This window comes from Ranitomeya variabilis, chromosome 5 (genome assembly GCF_051348905.1).
Source record: "Ranitomeya variabilis isolate aRanVar5 chromosome 5, aRanVar5.hap1, whole genome shotgun sequence".
Classification (NCBI taxonomy): Eukaryota; Metazoa; Chordata; class Amphibia; order Anura; family Dendrobatidae; genus Ranitomeya; species Ranitomeya variabilis.
Genome location: NC_135236.1, coordinates 155,905,127 through 155,922,674, shown reverse-complemented (window position 1 = coordinate 155,922,674; position 17,548 = coordinate 155,905,127). Strand labels below are relative to the sequence as shown.

Here is a 17,548-nt window from a genome sequence, read left to right as displayed (position 1 = left end):
CATGACACGGTGGAGTGGCACATGACAGGATGGGGGCGCAGGATGGAGCAGCACATGACACGGTGGAGCAGCACATGACAGGATGGGGGCGCAGGATGGAGCAGCACATGACACGGTGGAGCAGCACATGACAGGATGGGGATGCAGGATGGAGCAGCACATGACACGGTGGAGCAGCACATGACAGGATGGGGGCGCAGGATGGAGCAGCACATGACACGGTGGAGCAGCACATGACAGGATGGGGGCGCAGGATGGAGCAGCATATGACAGGATGGGAGCAGCACATACCAGGATGGAGACCATATTCCAATATAAATGCTCGCCACCCGGGCGTAGAACGGGTTCAATAGCTAGTATATATATATATAGAGAGAGAGAGAAACAGGAATATGAAGCACCATGGCAAGACAAGCCGCTGCGTGGCATGTACCATCGGCAGATAATGGAGGTGGCTGACATCAAGAAATCCTACCAACAGCTGGAGAAAGCTGGACTCAAATACAGCACGTGGGTTCAAACCATAGCGGCACAAGAGCAAGCGCTAAGTACCAGATCTATAGAAGCAGGAATCTACCACACAAACCTCAGAAACGGTCCAACACATAGTGGCAGGATGTAAAATGCAAGCAGGAACAGCTTATTCCGAACGCCACAACCAAGTAGCGAGAATTGTATACCGGAGCATCTGCAGAACATATGGACTAAGTCCCCCTAAGTCCATGTGGAAGTGAGTCGCCCCACGGGCAAGGGGTACTCGGTACCGGGTCCTGCGGTTCACAGGAGGATGTCACGGTGGCTGCGACCCAGTCTGTGGCCCAGGGCGCCCATGTAAAAGGAGAAGGTCTTTAAAGGGATAAGGTTTATGTTCGTGATGCCACCTGTGGCATTCGGTCAGGGTGACTGACGCTGCTTTAAGGCGTCCATTGGGGTGAAGTTATGGCAGCTAGATGGTACACTTTCCCACAGGTGAAGTATATCCCCAGGGCTTCCTGGTATTTAGATAGTGAATGGTGAGTTTCGCGGAAAAGAGCGAGAACACAGGGTTGCAGTCTCTTTACCATTACTGAAGACTTCAGCATCCGCAGTCCAGAGCACCAGACCACAGGGCAGGCAGGGTCCGGCCGGTTTGGAGGCAAGTCCAGAGTCCCCTTGTCCAGGTGGAGAATAAAAGCCTTCCTTTACGCTGTAGTGGTGCAGTCCCTTACTGCTTATGGCTTCACATAGGGTCCTCACAGATGTTATCTCTCTCTCTGTCCCCCAGATAGGATAGGACAAAACCCGTATGACTGGTGACTTGAGCCTGTTTATAGGATCTCTTAGATGACCCAGCTCTATGGGTGTCACCGTGTCTCCTGGGTGTAGGTGCGGACAGGTAACGTGTAATTAGCTGTCCTGCCGGTCTTTGATGTAAGGCGTAGACGTCCTCACAACCTCGGTGTTCCGGCTACCGGCGTTTCTGCGCCTCAGAAGGAGGCAGCCTGCTTGGGGCTGGTCCCCTTCTGGTATCCTCTCCTGTGCTTCCTTGCTGCAAACAATTCAGCCTTCAATGTCTCTTTCTGGGAGCTGCAGCTCTGTGGGCATGCACAGCTCCATGAACCTTCTATCCTCCTCAGACGGCTGTCTGGAACTAACTGATCTGAGCTCAGCCAGCAACTAACTTCTGTCTGGAACTGACTAACTTTCCCTACAGACCACCAGTTATATATATCTGGGGAGTGACCTAATAAATAGGAGCAAAAGCTCCCCCTAGTGGCCTGGAGTGTGAAGTGTTGCATGTTTGTGGTACCTGGATGCAGTTATCCTTCCTTGCCTCCAAACGTAGCATCCAGGGGTGAACCTAGCCACACTGCTGCCTGAGGCGAACTTCAAAACGGCGCCCCCCCAAACACATATACAGTACAGCCCCCCTATAGGGCTCCCATCTCATATACAGTCCCCCCATACATTACATGAGTGATAACTATTGTACATTCTACAATAGGTCATAAATCAGACAGTATAGTCCTCCATACAGTAGTCTGGGCACCACAGTGCTCCTTACAGAATGTTGAGCCCCATATATTGCTCCATACAGTATAATGAGCCCCATATATTACTCCATACAGTATTGTGGGCACCGCACAGCGCCACATACAGAATAACATGCCCCATATATTACTCCATACAGTATAATGAGCCCCATATATTGCTCCATTCAGTATAATGAGCCCCACATGATGCTCTATACTGTATAATGGCCACACAGAGCTCCATACTGTATAATGGCCACACATGATGCTCCATATTGTATAATGGTCACACAGTGCTCCATACTGTACAATAGCCACACATGATGCTCCATACAGTATAATGGCCACACAGTGCTCCATACTGTACAATGGCCACACATGATGCTCCATACTGTATAATGGCCACACAGTGCTCCATACTGTATAATGGCCACACATGATGCTCTATACTGTATAATGGTCACACATGATGCTCCATACTGTATAATGGCCACACATAGAGCTCCATACTGTATAATGGCCACACAGTGCTCCATACTGTATAATGGCCACACATGATGCTCCATACTGTATAATGGCCACACATGATGCTCCATACGGTATAATGGCCACACATGATGTTCCATACTGTATAATGGCCACACATGATGCTCCATACTGTATAATAGCCACACAGTGCTCCATACTGTATAATAGCCACACATGATGCTCCATACTGTATAATGGCCAGACATGATGCTCAGTACTGTATAATGTCCACACATGATAATCCATACTGTATAATGGCCACACAGTGCTCCATACTGTATAATGGTCACACATGATGCTCCATACTGTATAATGGCCAAACAGTTACTCCTACACATGCAGCTGCGCTCCGCACACCTTGCACGCATGGCTCCACTCCGTACTCATGCGGCTCCACTCCATACACCTCATACACACCCGGCTCCGCTTCATACACCTCATAAACATGCAGCTCCGCTCCATACACTGAATACACACCCGGCTCCGCTCCGTACACCTCATAAACATGCAGGTCCACTCCATACACTGAATACACACCCGGCTTCACTCCATACACCTCGTACACATTCATCTCCGCTCCATACACCTCATACACACACGGCTCTGCTCCATACACCTCGTACACATTCAGCTCCGCTCCATACACCTCATACACACACGGCTCTGCTCCATGCACCTCATAAACACACGGCTCCGCTCCATGCACCTCATACACACATGGCTCCACTCCATACACCTCATACACACACGGCTCCGCTCCATACACCCCATACACACACGGCTCTGCTCCATACACCTCATACACACACGGCTCCGCTCCATAGACCTCATACACACACGGCTCCGCTCCATAGACCTCATACACACACTTACCATGGCAACCAGCACAGCAGAGTCCTGCAATCCATGGAGGTCCCGATCATGTGACCCCGACTCCTCCCCTCCTGTGACCTCATTACAGGTCCTGTTTGCACAGAGCAGCCAATATGTGGTGTGCTGCTCTGCGGGTGCAGGGAGGACCAGCTGATATTGCACACCGTGGGTTGTGAGCAGGTGCGCGCAAATGTCAGGGATTATGGAGAGTCGGCACCAGGTGTTCTGACCGCCGCTCTGCCGCCCCCTGTCTTTCAGTGATGACTGCCACCTGAAGCAAAGGGCTCAACTTGCCCCATGATAGCAGCGTCCCTGATAGCATCACTCTCCCCTGGAGGAAAGCAATATCACTGTGATGACCAGGACCCTGGGGCGCCACAGAAGACCCCAGAAAATGTGGTGGAGAATGAAAGGGCTAAAATCCTGTGGGACTTCAAGATCCAGACAGATAAACAGATTTTGGCTAACCAACCAGACATTGTGATAGTAGACAAGGATCAGAAGACAGCAATGATAATAGATGTGGCAGTGCCAAGTGACAGCAACATCAGAAAGAAGAAATATGAGAAGCTGGAGGAATACCAGGGCCTCAAAGGAGAACTGGAGAAGATGTGGAAGGTGAAGGCAACAGTGATTCCAGTGGTGATAGGAGCACTTGGAGCAGTGACCCCTAAGGGTATGTGTCTACGTTCAGGAAACGCTGCGTGTTTGACGCTGCGTGGGGCCGCAGCGTCAAACACGCAGCGTCCAGATGTTCCAGCATACTGGAGGGGATTTTATGAAATCCCGTCTCCACTATGCGTGGTAACACGCATCCGTCGGCCCTGCGACTCCGGACATGCTGTGCGCAGCATGTCCGTGTTCCTTGTGGCGACGCTGCGCAGCCGCAAGGAATAACACAGGGCCCTATGCGTGGGGTGTGATGATCCCGGATGTGTGCAATGAACACATCTGGCATCATCGCGTCCCAGAAGGGGGCGGGGCTTAGTGCCGAGCGGGTTTGCCGCTCCGACAAAACCGCCAGCCATCCTGATCGTGGACACGTACCCTGAGTTGGTTAAATGGCTACAACAGATCCTAGGAGCAACATCTGAGCTCTCTGTCCAGAAAAGCACAATGCTGGGAACAATTAAGATCCTGCTCAGAACCCTCAAACTCCCAGGCCTCTGGTAGAGGACGTGAGAATGAGAAAGGACAAAAAAGTCCACCCCCATTGAAGGAAGTTTTTTAGTGTATATGTATATATATATATATATATATATATATATATATATATATATATATATATTCTCATACAATTTATTTTGCACACCCATAGACTTGAATTGAGGTGTCTCATCTGACACACGTAAGAAACAAGGGCATGCTGCAATTTTTTTTTTCATGTGCTGATTTGCTCCATGAAAAAAAATCTACATTGTTTTGATTGCTGTCGCTTGCTTTCCATTTTTTCCCATACAGCAATCGAACTAAAAATATGCTAATGTGAACCCACCCTGAAATAAGCTATGCAGTTTATTTGCATTCATTGACTTTATACAGACTTTATGTAATATGTTTGTTGTTTTTGCACTAGGAATAGATGTGTATTGGACATATTATTTCTGCAGTGAATTAATAATTACTGTACACGTATTTTAGCAATTTAAGATGGAAGCCATTATACTGCAAACAAAGATTTGGCCTCTAAGTACAAACCTTGTATGTGCTACAACGATACAATATATGAACTATTTAGTCTTAGAAACAATGACATACATTTTCGCTCATGAGGCATCCTACTGTCAAGGTTTTTCCAATTGCTGATGAATACTTGGTCTAGTGGGAAATGCCGTTTTGTCCTGCTGTGTACCACTTATAGCTATGATGGCCTGCTGTGTTCAACTTAGAGCATAAATGACAGCAAAACATTAATCTTTTCAATTGCCCTATAAACCTTCAATATATGACTTTACACACGGAGCCTGTATAGGAATTCTTCCATTCCCATTGGTGCTTACCATAATTAAATTGGCTGTTCACCTTTTCGCAGTTAATGACATTGAAGCAGTAAGGAACATTAGCTCTCATTGCACTAACTTCATAGTAGAACCACTGGTGATGTTGGTCCGTGTTAACATCTGCATTCATGATCAGGTCATATTCAAACCTGAAGTGGGAAAAGATTTAAGCAAAATAATCTATATTTACAACTGCTGGTCATATGAAGTATATTTATTAGTATAGATATAATCACATAATAAATCTCAAACATATTTTTAAATGAGATGATCAAAAATAGTCCTTACATCCTACTGCTATTTTTTCTGATTGGATATTCTATACCCATTATTTCTATCCATTTTTTGAGAAACTGCTGACTTATTCTTCATACAAAGTCTTTTCTGTGACTAGGTTTTGATGTTACGTCCCACTAATTTTTTCTAATTCCTTTGGTGTCATTCTTATCTGTGCTCTAATAGATCTGATACAGACAACTACTGTATTTGTAAAATGAAATTTTCTCAGAAAATCCCTTAAAATACTCTCATAATCCAGCTATATTTCCATCTAATGAATTGTCATAGTATAAATGCATAGAACTAGTTACGCTTTGCTGACAGAAATCTCTTAGATAAAGGTGACAGAGTAATTTCCTGACCGGTTTCTAATAATCTTACATTAATTTATATGTAGGGTAACTCTTCTGCGCTCCTTTAAAACCACCTGCAGTAGTCCCAATACCTCAATCTGTCAGCATTAGGGTTCGCTCATACTGGTTTATATTCTCTCAAAAGGGCCGATTATAATAATGTCACTAGGATCTGAGTGTGAGCCAATTTTCTCGCATGAGAACATCAAATCACAGGTGCGGAGAAGATGGACAACAAAATATCTCCACTTTCTCCATTGTCTTTGTGAGCATACATCAGACTGCATTCCAATATTTCACACGCACCCATAGATGAGTATGGGCGAGTGTCATCCGAATATCGGAGCCACTCGCAGATCTGCAATGCCACATGGTATAACACTGGGCCTAGCGCTATCCAACAAAACATCGGATAACTCAACTGTGTTATGCGTAGTGTGAGTGAGCCCTTAGACTCATTCCAGTTTTCTATGTACCTTAAGAACTCTTGCGAACGAGAGTATTTTATAAACGAGTGTGATCTAACAAAACATCACATCACACTCGGACCAATGTTATTCTAGGGGTTCCTGCACACGTCCGATTTTTTTCCTCGGACAAAGGAGACATGTAATTTCAAAGACTATTTTTACAGGTGTCACCAGGACTTTGATATCAATAGCCTGTTCATAAAGTAAGCCATCACATTCAGATCGATGGGGTGGGATGGGGGCAGACTCTCACCAATCTACTTTGTTTGCCAGGCACAGTGCCATACATTTGGCAGTGACTGTACTTATTGCAGCTCAACCCAATTCACTTGAATGCGACTGAGCTATAGAGAGCTGCAGTATCAGTCACTGCTCATGGTATAGCACTGTTCCTCAAGGGAATTACCATAGCACTTTGGCTGGGTTCACATTGCGTTCAGTGACTCCGTTAAACAGACTACTTTACACCGCGGCATAACGTGGTGTAACGTAGTCCGTTAACGCCGCCATTGAATGCAATGTCGGACGCATCGCTAGCGCACGCCCACAATGGGTGTGCGCTAGCGATGTGCCGTCATAGAGTGACGGATCCGAGACGCGGGCTGCAGCGTTTCCGGGTCCGTCACTGCTAGCGCAGATGGAGCTAGCAGATACTCCATCTGCACTAGCGCAATGGAACGTCGGCACTTGCGTTAACAGCAGCCCGCTAGCGTATGTGCTGAACGGGCTGCTATTAACACAATGTGAACCCAGCCTTATTCAGCCAGCTGGGTGCCAAGAGTGGTACCCCTAACAATCTGATATTGATGCCATGTTGAAGAAGGCCAAAATAAAATCATTTTAATCTATATTGTTGACTTTTGCAAGTTCCATAAATTTGTTTTAAGGGAATTACTATCATAGACTATTATAATTTATCCATGGGATTTTGTCATAAATCTGGTCACTGTCTTATCCTAGGAACCCTAATCTATCTCCAGAATAGGACTTCCCTGAATGCTGTCCCATAAAACAGTAGACAAATACAGCATCCAGGCAGGAACTGTATGGACAGGTGGCTTTGTGGGACATACTGAAAAATCAAAGCACCCACAGAGAGAGAAGGACGCCATTCTATCAGGCACTAATGTCATATTCTGTAACTAAGCTATTACTGTGTATGATGTGTGAGGCAGTGACTCGTGTCACAGGTAGGGGTCACTGTGTGTTCTCCCCAGGTTGTGCATGGAGACGGATGAAGTCCATAGTTGTGCGTGGCAGTCACAGATTTCCTGTTCATGTTTTCCATGTGGCTGAAAGCCACATGTTTGTTTGTTAAAAACCCTGCAGTAAGGAGTATGGGTGTGTCAGGTGTCAGTCTGGTGTGTGCTGTTGTGCAGAGCGGAGGCCTGCAGACAGAGTACTGGCTGTGTGTGAAGCAGCACAGGCTAGCGGAGCCAGAAGCTATGGCAGCTGAATAGCCTGGCACCCGCAGCATATACAGCGATGCAAGTCGTCCATGGTAACTGGTCTCGGATGTGGACAGTCCTGAGCCTGAAGGTTTACCGGAGGTGGATATCCTGTGCCCAAAAGAGGACTGGCATGTGTAATGATTGCAAACATGTGGATATGGTGCCCTGCTGTTCTCCGGAGGATATTATGGGCTGTGTGAGTAAAGAGTCTGTGATACAGTGGTGCAGGACACCCATGGGAACTAGTCAGAGGAGGACTGGTGTGTGTAGTGTCTGCAACATGTGAAGCTGTGTTTGGAGATTGTAATATGGTGTGCGGTCACCCCAAGGATACTGGACAAGGAGAAGTCCGGAGTGTTTAGGGACTGCAATCTAAAAGCCATATGATCTGTAGTGCTATGAAACGGGCACTGAGACGAGATGCAAGTGTGTGTATTGAACTTTGATGATGTGTACTATAAAATGCTATGCACCTTTATGTGTGAAGTAGTGAAGTAACAAATTAAAGAGACTTTTTCGTTTGAACTTTGTGGGTCACTACCTCTTCACTGCGTACGGTGCTACCGCAGCATTACAGATGGTAATAAGTTTCTCAATCATAGCGGATATCTGAAAGTCTAATCATTTCTCTCATAGTGTCATACTTGTTGGATAATAAACAGATTATTTAACTTGTCCAAATCTTTTTATTTTCCTCCATGTTTGGTTACTTACTCACGCACTTGTATTACTTTTCTAAGGTTTCCAGATTCAAACTTAGAAAAGAATTTAAGACAATTCACCTCTTCTGAACTTTCTGCAACACTGAAAAGTAAGGACAATCTTGATAAGCATCATATCAAAAACAATGAAAAAGATGAGCAAATATGTGTGAATGGAATTTATTCTACAGTATTTGAATATTACAAAAATCTGCACATGCAAGAATGCAGATTTCTTTATAGTTCGATTCCATGCAGAATCAGCAAAATAGCAACTGCTAGCTGCAATTTTTCTGAACCGCAATGGGCCATAAAAAGGTTAAAGAAAATACTTATAGTCACTTTACTTTATACTTCTCCAGCCCCTCAACTCCTCAATATCACCCGTCCATTCTCATAACATGTTCTTATCACCAACGTGAACACTAAAGCTCTGCTTCAACGGAGCCAAAAGGCCCGAGAACTTCCTGTGCATGCACATGCAAGGTCACAGCACATGTCATAATGTTGTGACCTTACACACACTTGCACAGAACGAGGAATGATAAGAAGTTGCTGCATGGTGACGTTGAGGAGCAGTTGGAGAGGTGAGCGGAGGGTGAGTATAAGTATTTTCTTTATTTTAGATATATTACGTTTATTATCCTCTGGGGCCTAGAGAGACCCCAGAATATAATAAAAGACATTAAATTTGCAGAGAATAAATGTAATCTTAGAATTTTGCCTTCTCTGTTTTAGGAACGAATGAAGGAAATTAATAAATATTTGCTGATCACCACTGTTTCAGTAAGTGACCCCAATATATAATATTGCACAACAGGAAGATGTGGAAATTTTTTGTGACATTTTGCGTTTTCACACCAGTTTCAGTTAACTCTGTCAAAATGGGTGTGGCAGGTGAGGATCCACAACAGAAAAAGGGCAAGGCCTCCAGAGATGCTACTTGTGCACCAGAAATGCTACTCCAGGTCCTTGACTGAAGTAACCATTCAGAGGTGCACACCACTCAGAAGAAATGTCAAGTTTATTAAGTGATGTGTGCTGCTAGTCTTGATAAATTGGTCCCAATAAGTATCTTAGATTCACCATACACAGTGTGCCATTTGTTAGAATTAGTTTGTCACGATAGATTTATACTGGGTTACATATGAAGACTGTCATTCTGGTCAAGCAGTACTTAAGTCTAATTAAATAAATACCTGAATGTATTTCTCATCTTTATGTTTAACCCATATAGAAGTACCGTATTTTGCAGATTATAAGACGCACCCCAAATTTTGAGGAGAAAAATAGGAAAACAATTTTTTTTAATAAAATTGTGCTGCTTCTTATAATCCATGCATCTTATTGTTTACTGGGGGTGGTGGCTGCAGTGAAGTGGGATCCCAGGGTCGCAGCTGGAGGAGGCAAGAGTGGAGCGTTGTGCAGGCTGAGATCTCTCAAAATCTTGGTTCGGAGATCTCAATCTGTGCATGCGCCTACCCTGGCAGCCATTTTCCCGGAGTCCACCGCATAGTAAACCATGCAACTGCGGGGACGCTGGGCTTTCGCAAAATGTCGACAGAGCCCCCGCACCACAGAAGACTCACAGCAGCACACATCCGAACACCCCCCTCAGCCCAGCCTGCAGCAACGCTCCACTTTTGCCTCCTCCAGCAGCAACCCTGGGACCTGGGTATATCCGCATTATAAGATGCACCCCCATTTCGCCCCCAAATTTGGGGGGGGAAAGTGCGTCTCATAATCAGAAAAATGCAGTAACAACTTCTGATAGGATGTCTGAGGTATTAAGTCACATTGCATAATAATTCCTGTATGCTCTTGCAATTGTACATTCATTCTTTGATATATAATACATAAGACTATATTTGTACAATTTTTATTTGACAATTCAAGCGTTTCCATTAGGGTAATCATTAATCAATTACTGGTCAACAACATATCAAGCAAAAGTAACACAGTGTATTAAAAGTATGTAAATTACCTTGGGTTATCCAAGTCAAACACAACCCGATTAAGGAGATCACTTGGCCGTAAATACCTCCGAATGTCTTCAAATATTTTGTCCCTAGAAATGCAATATGGAGAATATGTGCACAGATTTTCATAATTTATAACATAATACCATTGCATGTGATCTTGTTTGTTAATCACAAATACAGGCCTCATATACTCAGGTGACAAAAACTGAAATAGAAGGGATAATAACTATGATTTACCTGATACCTTCAGGGCGCCATCTGTAACTGGATCTCTTCTTTTAAAACCAAATTTTAAGGCTGAATCTACACATTTAGAGAACACACAGAAGACACCCGTGTGTTCATATCATAGATCCAGATCTAACTCAGACATTTTTCCACTTTTTTTCTGCATCTTAAAAGACAAATGAAAACTCCTAAATTCCAGTTAAAAAAATGATCTGGAGTCTTCGTAAAAATAATTTCTTACTTTTATTAGAATTCCATTAAAAGATTGTCAAAACAGAATAGTTTTCAGATATTGAAACGCTTCGACTTTAGCGGTCTTAATCGTATTGATTTACAACGAAGGTTGCTAAAGACGAAACGCATCAACATAGGAATCCTATTCTGGTTTTTTTTAATGGTATTCTAAAAAAGTAATAAATTATTTTACCGGATGTGCCAACTCATTTTTTTTATTTGTCTTTGTTTGTCTGCCCTGGCTAACAGGCTTGCTGGATCTCTGGACTAATATGCGGTGGTGGACATACTATGGTGGTGAGCTAAAAAAAAAAATGGCTGCTATATGAAAACAGCCATAGGCTATAATGTATCCGTGTGCCATCCGTTCAAGAAATGGATGGCACACATACAAGAAAACTGAACACGTTAATGAAGCCTTAGAGCATGTTAAAGAAAAAGAGTTATTGTCAATAATTTTCAAAAAATAACCATTATTTTCCTATTTTTCTTTCATTCATATCTTACATATGGCCCAACAATGACTTCTTTAATGGTAGATGTTAGGCGGCTAAACCCCCTGCAATCAGAAAATCATGAGGGGATTAATCATCAAAAGCATCAGCAGCAATAAAAGTTGAGAAATAATAGGGTTGACTGAAGAATTTGGATGCCAAAGGCCCGACAGAATTTTCCATTATTCATAAAATGAAAAAAAATTGTCATTTATAATTTGGTTCATTTGATACTTCCCTACGGAGGACTTGTATATATTTTTTCCTGATACCGTATTAAGATGGAAAATACAGTTCATATAAATTTTACAGACATTTACGTAAGATATGGATTGGCGCTTCCTTAGGATAACCATCTTGGATTTATGTTCTTCTCAAGCAGGTTTAACAGCTTAGGCATCCTGCTTTGTGACAACATAATGCACTTTTCATTACAGCCTCTGCTAAACCAAATATGATGAATTAAAGTGTAGAGAAGAGAGCAGTGAACCCTTCTCCGTTGATATGCAGACGCGGCATGTACAGATGTTACGGGGAGTTTGATGTGATAGAGAAAGACAAATTCTAAGGAGAAGCTGTGATGCACAAATGAAATGGAAAAAAAGACTTATTTGAAATATAAAATTGCTTTTCTCTATTCTATTCTTCTTCACCAGCAGCTGGTAAAGTGTCATATAGCAGGGGAACACACTGGTCTAAGGCCAAGAGTATGCGTGTTACTTTAAACACCGAGTAACAAGCATTTTAGCACTTCCCACTCGCTAAGCACTTCACATTTATATTACTGTAATGATAGACATGTGGAAAACTGATCTGCTTCACTGCACAGTAATGGCTCGATGAGACAACAATGCAAGCTTCCTAACATAGTCTGTTACCTTTGGGGCTAATTTACAATCCTCTAGGATTAGCATTAAACCAAATTACATATTGGTTTTGACGTTAGTTAACACTTCATTGGAGAGATTTGGAAAAGCATGTGGCAGAATGTGACCTATTTGCCCAATCTACGTAATTAAATTAGATTTTTTTCCTACAACACTCGTTATTTTAAAAGTGCTTTTATTTTTTAAATCATTTATAGTATATTGTTAAGGTGTATTAACAGTGGGGTCCAAGTGATGGGCACTCTCACCCTAAAAATTGGGTGACCTGTGTACAGAAGAGCCCACACCATTGTTATACCAAAACTGACAATCTTTATTTCTACCATCTGTGGGGGTCGTAATAGTTTGATTCCCAATGGTCAAAGACGTGTAGCACTTGTTTTTACCCTACCATATATATATATGGAATAGAAGACAGTGTGCATCTCTTGCTCCAAAGGACTTGCCAAATTTATGTTAATAAAAACTGTAATGGCTGTTCATTGGGGAAGTGTTAGATAGTTGTGTAACTCGGGCAAGGATTGCAACTCCTCGAGCATAGGAATACATGCTGTCGCGCTTGGGAGAGCCGATGGCCAGTCCAAGCACTACATTGGGATTCTCATCTTAGTTATACAGCCGTCTGACTCTTCCCTTATGGTGATGCTTAAGGGAATGAAACATTGTTGTAAGGTTCCACCACTATCCCAGAATGGACACCCTGTGATTAATTAGGCATTGTAGCAAAATAAGACATGACGTTTTAATAAGGGGATTTCTTCATAATTTTGAATGTATATTTCTGACTGTAGAATAAATGATTATACTGACAAAACATAGGACAAGTTACACAAACTAAAGAAAATCAGCAATTTTTGTAGCATAACACTGAGGAACAGTTGATTCTGAATCTTCAAAAATATTGTATTTGCCTTCAGTATTTCAAAGAGAGAGATTAGCCAAGCTTAATATGCTAGAATTTGGGCATCATTTGAAGTTTGTCATGACTCGTTCTATATTTAGTGTGTGCTGTAGACTTTTTTTGACTTCACTTAAATGGGAAAGGTTTGTTTAGCAAGGAGTGTGTCGAGGTTCGATGCCAATAAATGTGCCATTACAGTGCACATTTGTGGTGCAAAGTAAGGCTAGGTTTACACTTGCGTTTGGGTAGAGGACGTAGGGCTGCGTACTTCCTCCCTTAAGCTCCACCTACTTCTGCACTTCTTCCCGTAAGCTTCGTCTACTTCCACATGCATCCTGCTTACCTATTTTTAACATTGGGTATGTAGGGACATGCGTTGTATGCGGATGCTTGCAGATGCATCCGCATGCGTTGTTTTGATGTGCCTGCCGACCGCATGGGATGAGCATCATGTTGCATTCCCGTGCAGTTGGTGGGCACGTCAAAATGATGCATGCAGAGGCATCCGCATACAATGGATGTCCCTGCATACCCAATGTTAAAGATAGGTACGCAGGACGCCTGCAGAAGTAGGGAGGAAGGGAGGAAGTACGCCGTCCTACGTACTCTACCCAAATGTAAGTGTGAACCCGGCTTAAGGGTGCTTTCACACTAGCATCGTACGACACACGTCGCAATGCGTCGTTTTGGAGAAAAAACGCATCCTGCAAAATTGCCTGCAGGATGCATTTTTTCTCCATACACTTGCATTAGCAACGCATTGCGATGGATTGCCACACGTTGCATCCGTCATGCGACGGATGCATCGTGTTGTGGCGGACCGTCGGCACAAAAAAAGTTACATGTAACTTTTTTGTGCGCCGTGTCACCATCCACCCCCGCCTCCCCGGACATCACAATGCGGCAGCGGATGCATTGAAAAACTGCATCCGCTGCCCCCGTTGTGTTTTTTTTTCACTGCATGCGTCGGTACGTCGCATTGTGACGTGCGTCGTACGACGCTAGTGTGAAAGTAGCCTAAGCCAACTCAAAGTTGGTTTGAACTTGGACAACACCATCTTAAAACGCATTAGATTTTTAAGGTTGTATGTATACGTTGTGTTTTTACTGCATTTTTTCAGTGCAGATTTGGCACAAAACCTGAAGGGTTTCCTGATGCCAGCAAAGTGAATGAGAATCCTGAAGTCTTATGCAAGCATTGCTTATTGGGGACTTGCAGATTTAAATCTGCCGCATGTCAATTCTTTGAGCATTTTTGCTGCAGATTTCACCTATACAAATGAGTGGAGAACATTTGCACCGAAAACGGCAGTAAAAAAAAAACGCAGCAGAAACATGTTTTTGACACTGCATTTTTCTTGCCAAGAGATACAGAAAGGAGGCAGAAATTTCTGTACCAAATACATGTGTGCACATACGTACCTTAAAACAGCAAGGATAGCTATATTTGATGCATTTTAAGACTTTCTAATTGAGGTTTTCCCTGTCTAAGAATTAGATAGTATTGACAAATCTGCCCCATGAGGTTTATTACTAAAGCTTGTAAAGAAAAAATGTGGCATGTAGTCAATTGCGAAAGAATACATTTTTGCCAGCGTTTTTCTCACACGTTTTTGTCACGAAAAACACATCATTTTACTTTTCCAGCAAAGTGAATGAGATTTATGAATTTTTATGCATTTAGAATTTCTTACTGCAGATTTGAAGCAGCTTATAATATATAAACCTAAAAACAAGAAATGCCAGGACTAGTCATCATTATAGAGTTTAAAAAATATTAAGCTTTAGTAAATGTAAATTCTAAAATTCTGTAAAAAAACCAAACAACAAAATAGTTAATTTGCAAAATGCAAATCAGGTCCATGGTGGGTGTGTTAGTGACTGACAATACTATTCATATGATTATTAATTGTATGTCTTCTAACTGTGGGATACATGTTACCTTCTGAGTAACTGTTTATATCGGTTTATGCTAATTGAGTGTGTATTAATATTATTTATTTATCGATTCTCATTTGATCACTCGGCGTATGTATATCATATATTGATACCATTGTATTCCTTGGATATTTTACCTTGGGGTCCCTTCAGTTACTCACCTACTCATGTATGTGTTTTTGTGCCTGTATCTTGGTTTTTACTGAATTTTTAGAATTAATATTTAATAAAGTTTCATATTTTTTAAACTGTATAATGATGACTTTAGTCCTTGCATTTCTTGTTTTTGCGTTTATGTATGCTTTTTAGTGATGAGCGAGTATACTCGTTGCTCGGTTTTTCCTGAGCACTCTCGGGTGGTCTCCGAGTATTTGTAACTGCTCGGAGATTTAGTTTTCATTGCCTCAGCTGCATGATTTACAGGTGATAGACAGCTTGAATACATGTGGGGATTCCCTAGCAATCAGGCAACCCCCACATGTACTCAGGCTGGCTAGCAGTCGTAAATCATGCAGCTGCGTCAACAAAAACAAAATCTCCGAGCAGTTACAAATACTCGGAGACCACCCGAGCGTGCTCGGGAAAACCTGAGCAACGAGTACACTCGCTCATCACTAATGCCTATTAATGCCATTTTTGGGGACATGGTGAGGGGCTGCTTTACTGTTTTTTGATGATTAGCAGTTTATAATCTGCAGCATGTCAATTATTTCAGCATTCTTGCAGCATTTTTCATCCATTCTAATGACCTGCTTCATAAATGCACACAATGCTGCCAAATTGTGGCAAAAATGCATATATTTATTCAGCATATTTCCTGTCTTGAGACAGGTGTAGAAATATCTGCAGCCAAATACTCAACATGCGCACATACCCTTAAGGCCAGGGTCACACTTGCGAGTACAATGCGAGAAACTCACACGAGTCTCTCGCCTCAATACCCGGCACTGCTGCCAGCACTCGGGACCGGAGCATTCAGCTGCATAGAAATACATTGCATTGCACTCGCAAGTGTAACCACGGCCTAAGGCTTGTTCATGTGGTGAGTTTTTGCTGCATTTTTGCAACGGAAAAAATGCAGCATTTTACAGAAACAGAAAAGTGAATTAGACTTCTAAAATCTGAAGCACATGCAGCTTATTTTTTATCCTTGCATATTTAGGTCTGCAGCATGTCAATTCTTTTAGTGTTTTTGAAGTGTTTTTCACATATTTAAATGAATAGGGAAAAACTTATAAAAAAAAAAAAACAAAGGAAAAAATGCATAAAAAATGCTTGCATTTTACCCAGCAGTTTTAGTGTTAGTGCTCTAGTTTTGGCAGCAGAAAAACTTAGTAATTTCAAAACATTTCAGACATGTCAGTGACACGTTAGAACTTTTGATTTGGTCTAAGTGTTAAGTCCCCTACTGGCTGCTGACGTCAAGGGGCAGGAGTGTTCAGCTAAGCATTACGCCTGTTTCATTTCTGATCTGCTCTGTTTAGCTGGGACAAAACTAAATGTCCTTTCTCCATCACAGAACTTATTTAATTCTACGTCTTTTGTAAAAAGGTTACTTGAAGAGAAGTGAAAATAACGAATTATAAAATTAATTTAAAAGAATCACCTTTGTGATCCAAGCTTCTTCTCTGCGAGTTTTTGGGAAAATTGGGGTGAGCAGTGGCCCCAAAACTCAGGAAATGCCAAAACTTTAAAATCAGGAACAGATTTAGTGTTTCCAGCTATAGACATGTAAACATGAGGGTCGTGAAAAGGTATATTTCCTTTGTGCTGTTCCAGAAGCTGTTTTACAACCTTGTGGCTTTCAGATTCATCAGCACCGTCACTGTGTTGTAGTTTGAAGGTCTTAATGCATTTAGTTGGGAAGGAGCTTGGTTTCCCACAAACCGTATTTGGAGAACATAAACTTGATGGACTTCTCAGATGCTTTTCCATGTTCATTTGCTCTTGTTTGTTCATTGATGCGTCAAAGAGTGGTGATCTTTTGGAAATGGTGTTCAATATATTTTGTTCCATTAGTGTCTTAGGAAAGAATGTGTCTCCAGAAGTGGGTCTGTCCACTGTGGTAAAGGAATCATCCATACATCTCCCACTGGATGGAATGTTATGTGTGAAAACACTGGAGATACTCTCTTTGGCATTCATCACTTCCTCCATATTGGATGCATTGTCCTTTAAGAAGTCAACAAGGTGAAATTGTAGGAAATTTAGTTTGAG

The 17,548-nt window shown here is 42.5% G+C and overlaps 1 protein-coding gene across 1 annotated transcript in view; it reads right to left on the bottom strand.

The window, feature by feature from the left end:
- The window catches only part of AGBL1 (AGBL carboxypeptidase 1), a 797,337-nt gene that overhangs the window by 576,113 nt on the left and 203,676 nt on the right, over positions 1 to 17,548 (bottom strand). The window contains exons 11-14 of the mRNA XM_077262682.1: positions 16,938 to 17,503; positions 10,652 to 10,735; positions 8,681 to 8,770; positions 5,414 to 5,562 (exon numbers count right to left, since the gene is read on the bottom strand). Of these exons, the coding sequence (XP_077118797.1) occupies positions 5,414 to 5,562; positions 8,681 to 8,770; positions 10,652 to 10,735; positions 16,938 to 17,503 (889 nt within the window). The remainder of the gene's footprint in view (positions 1 to 5,413; positions 5,563 to 8,680; positions 8,771 to 10,651; positions 10,736 to 16,937; positions 17,504 to 17,548) is intronic.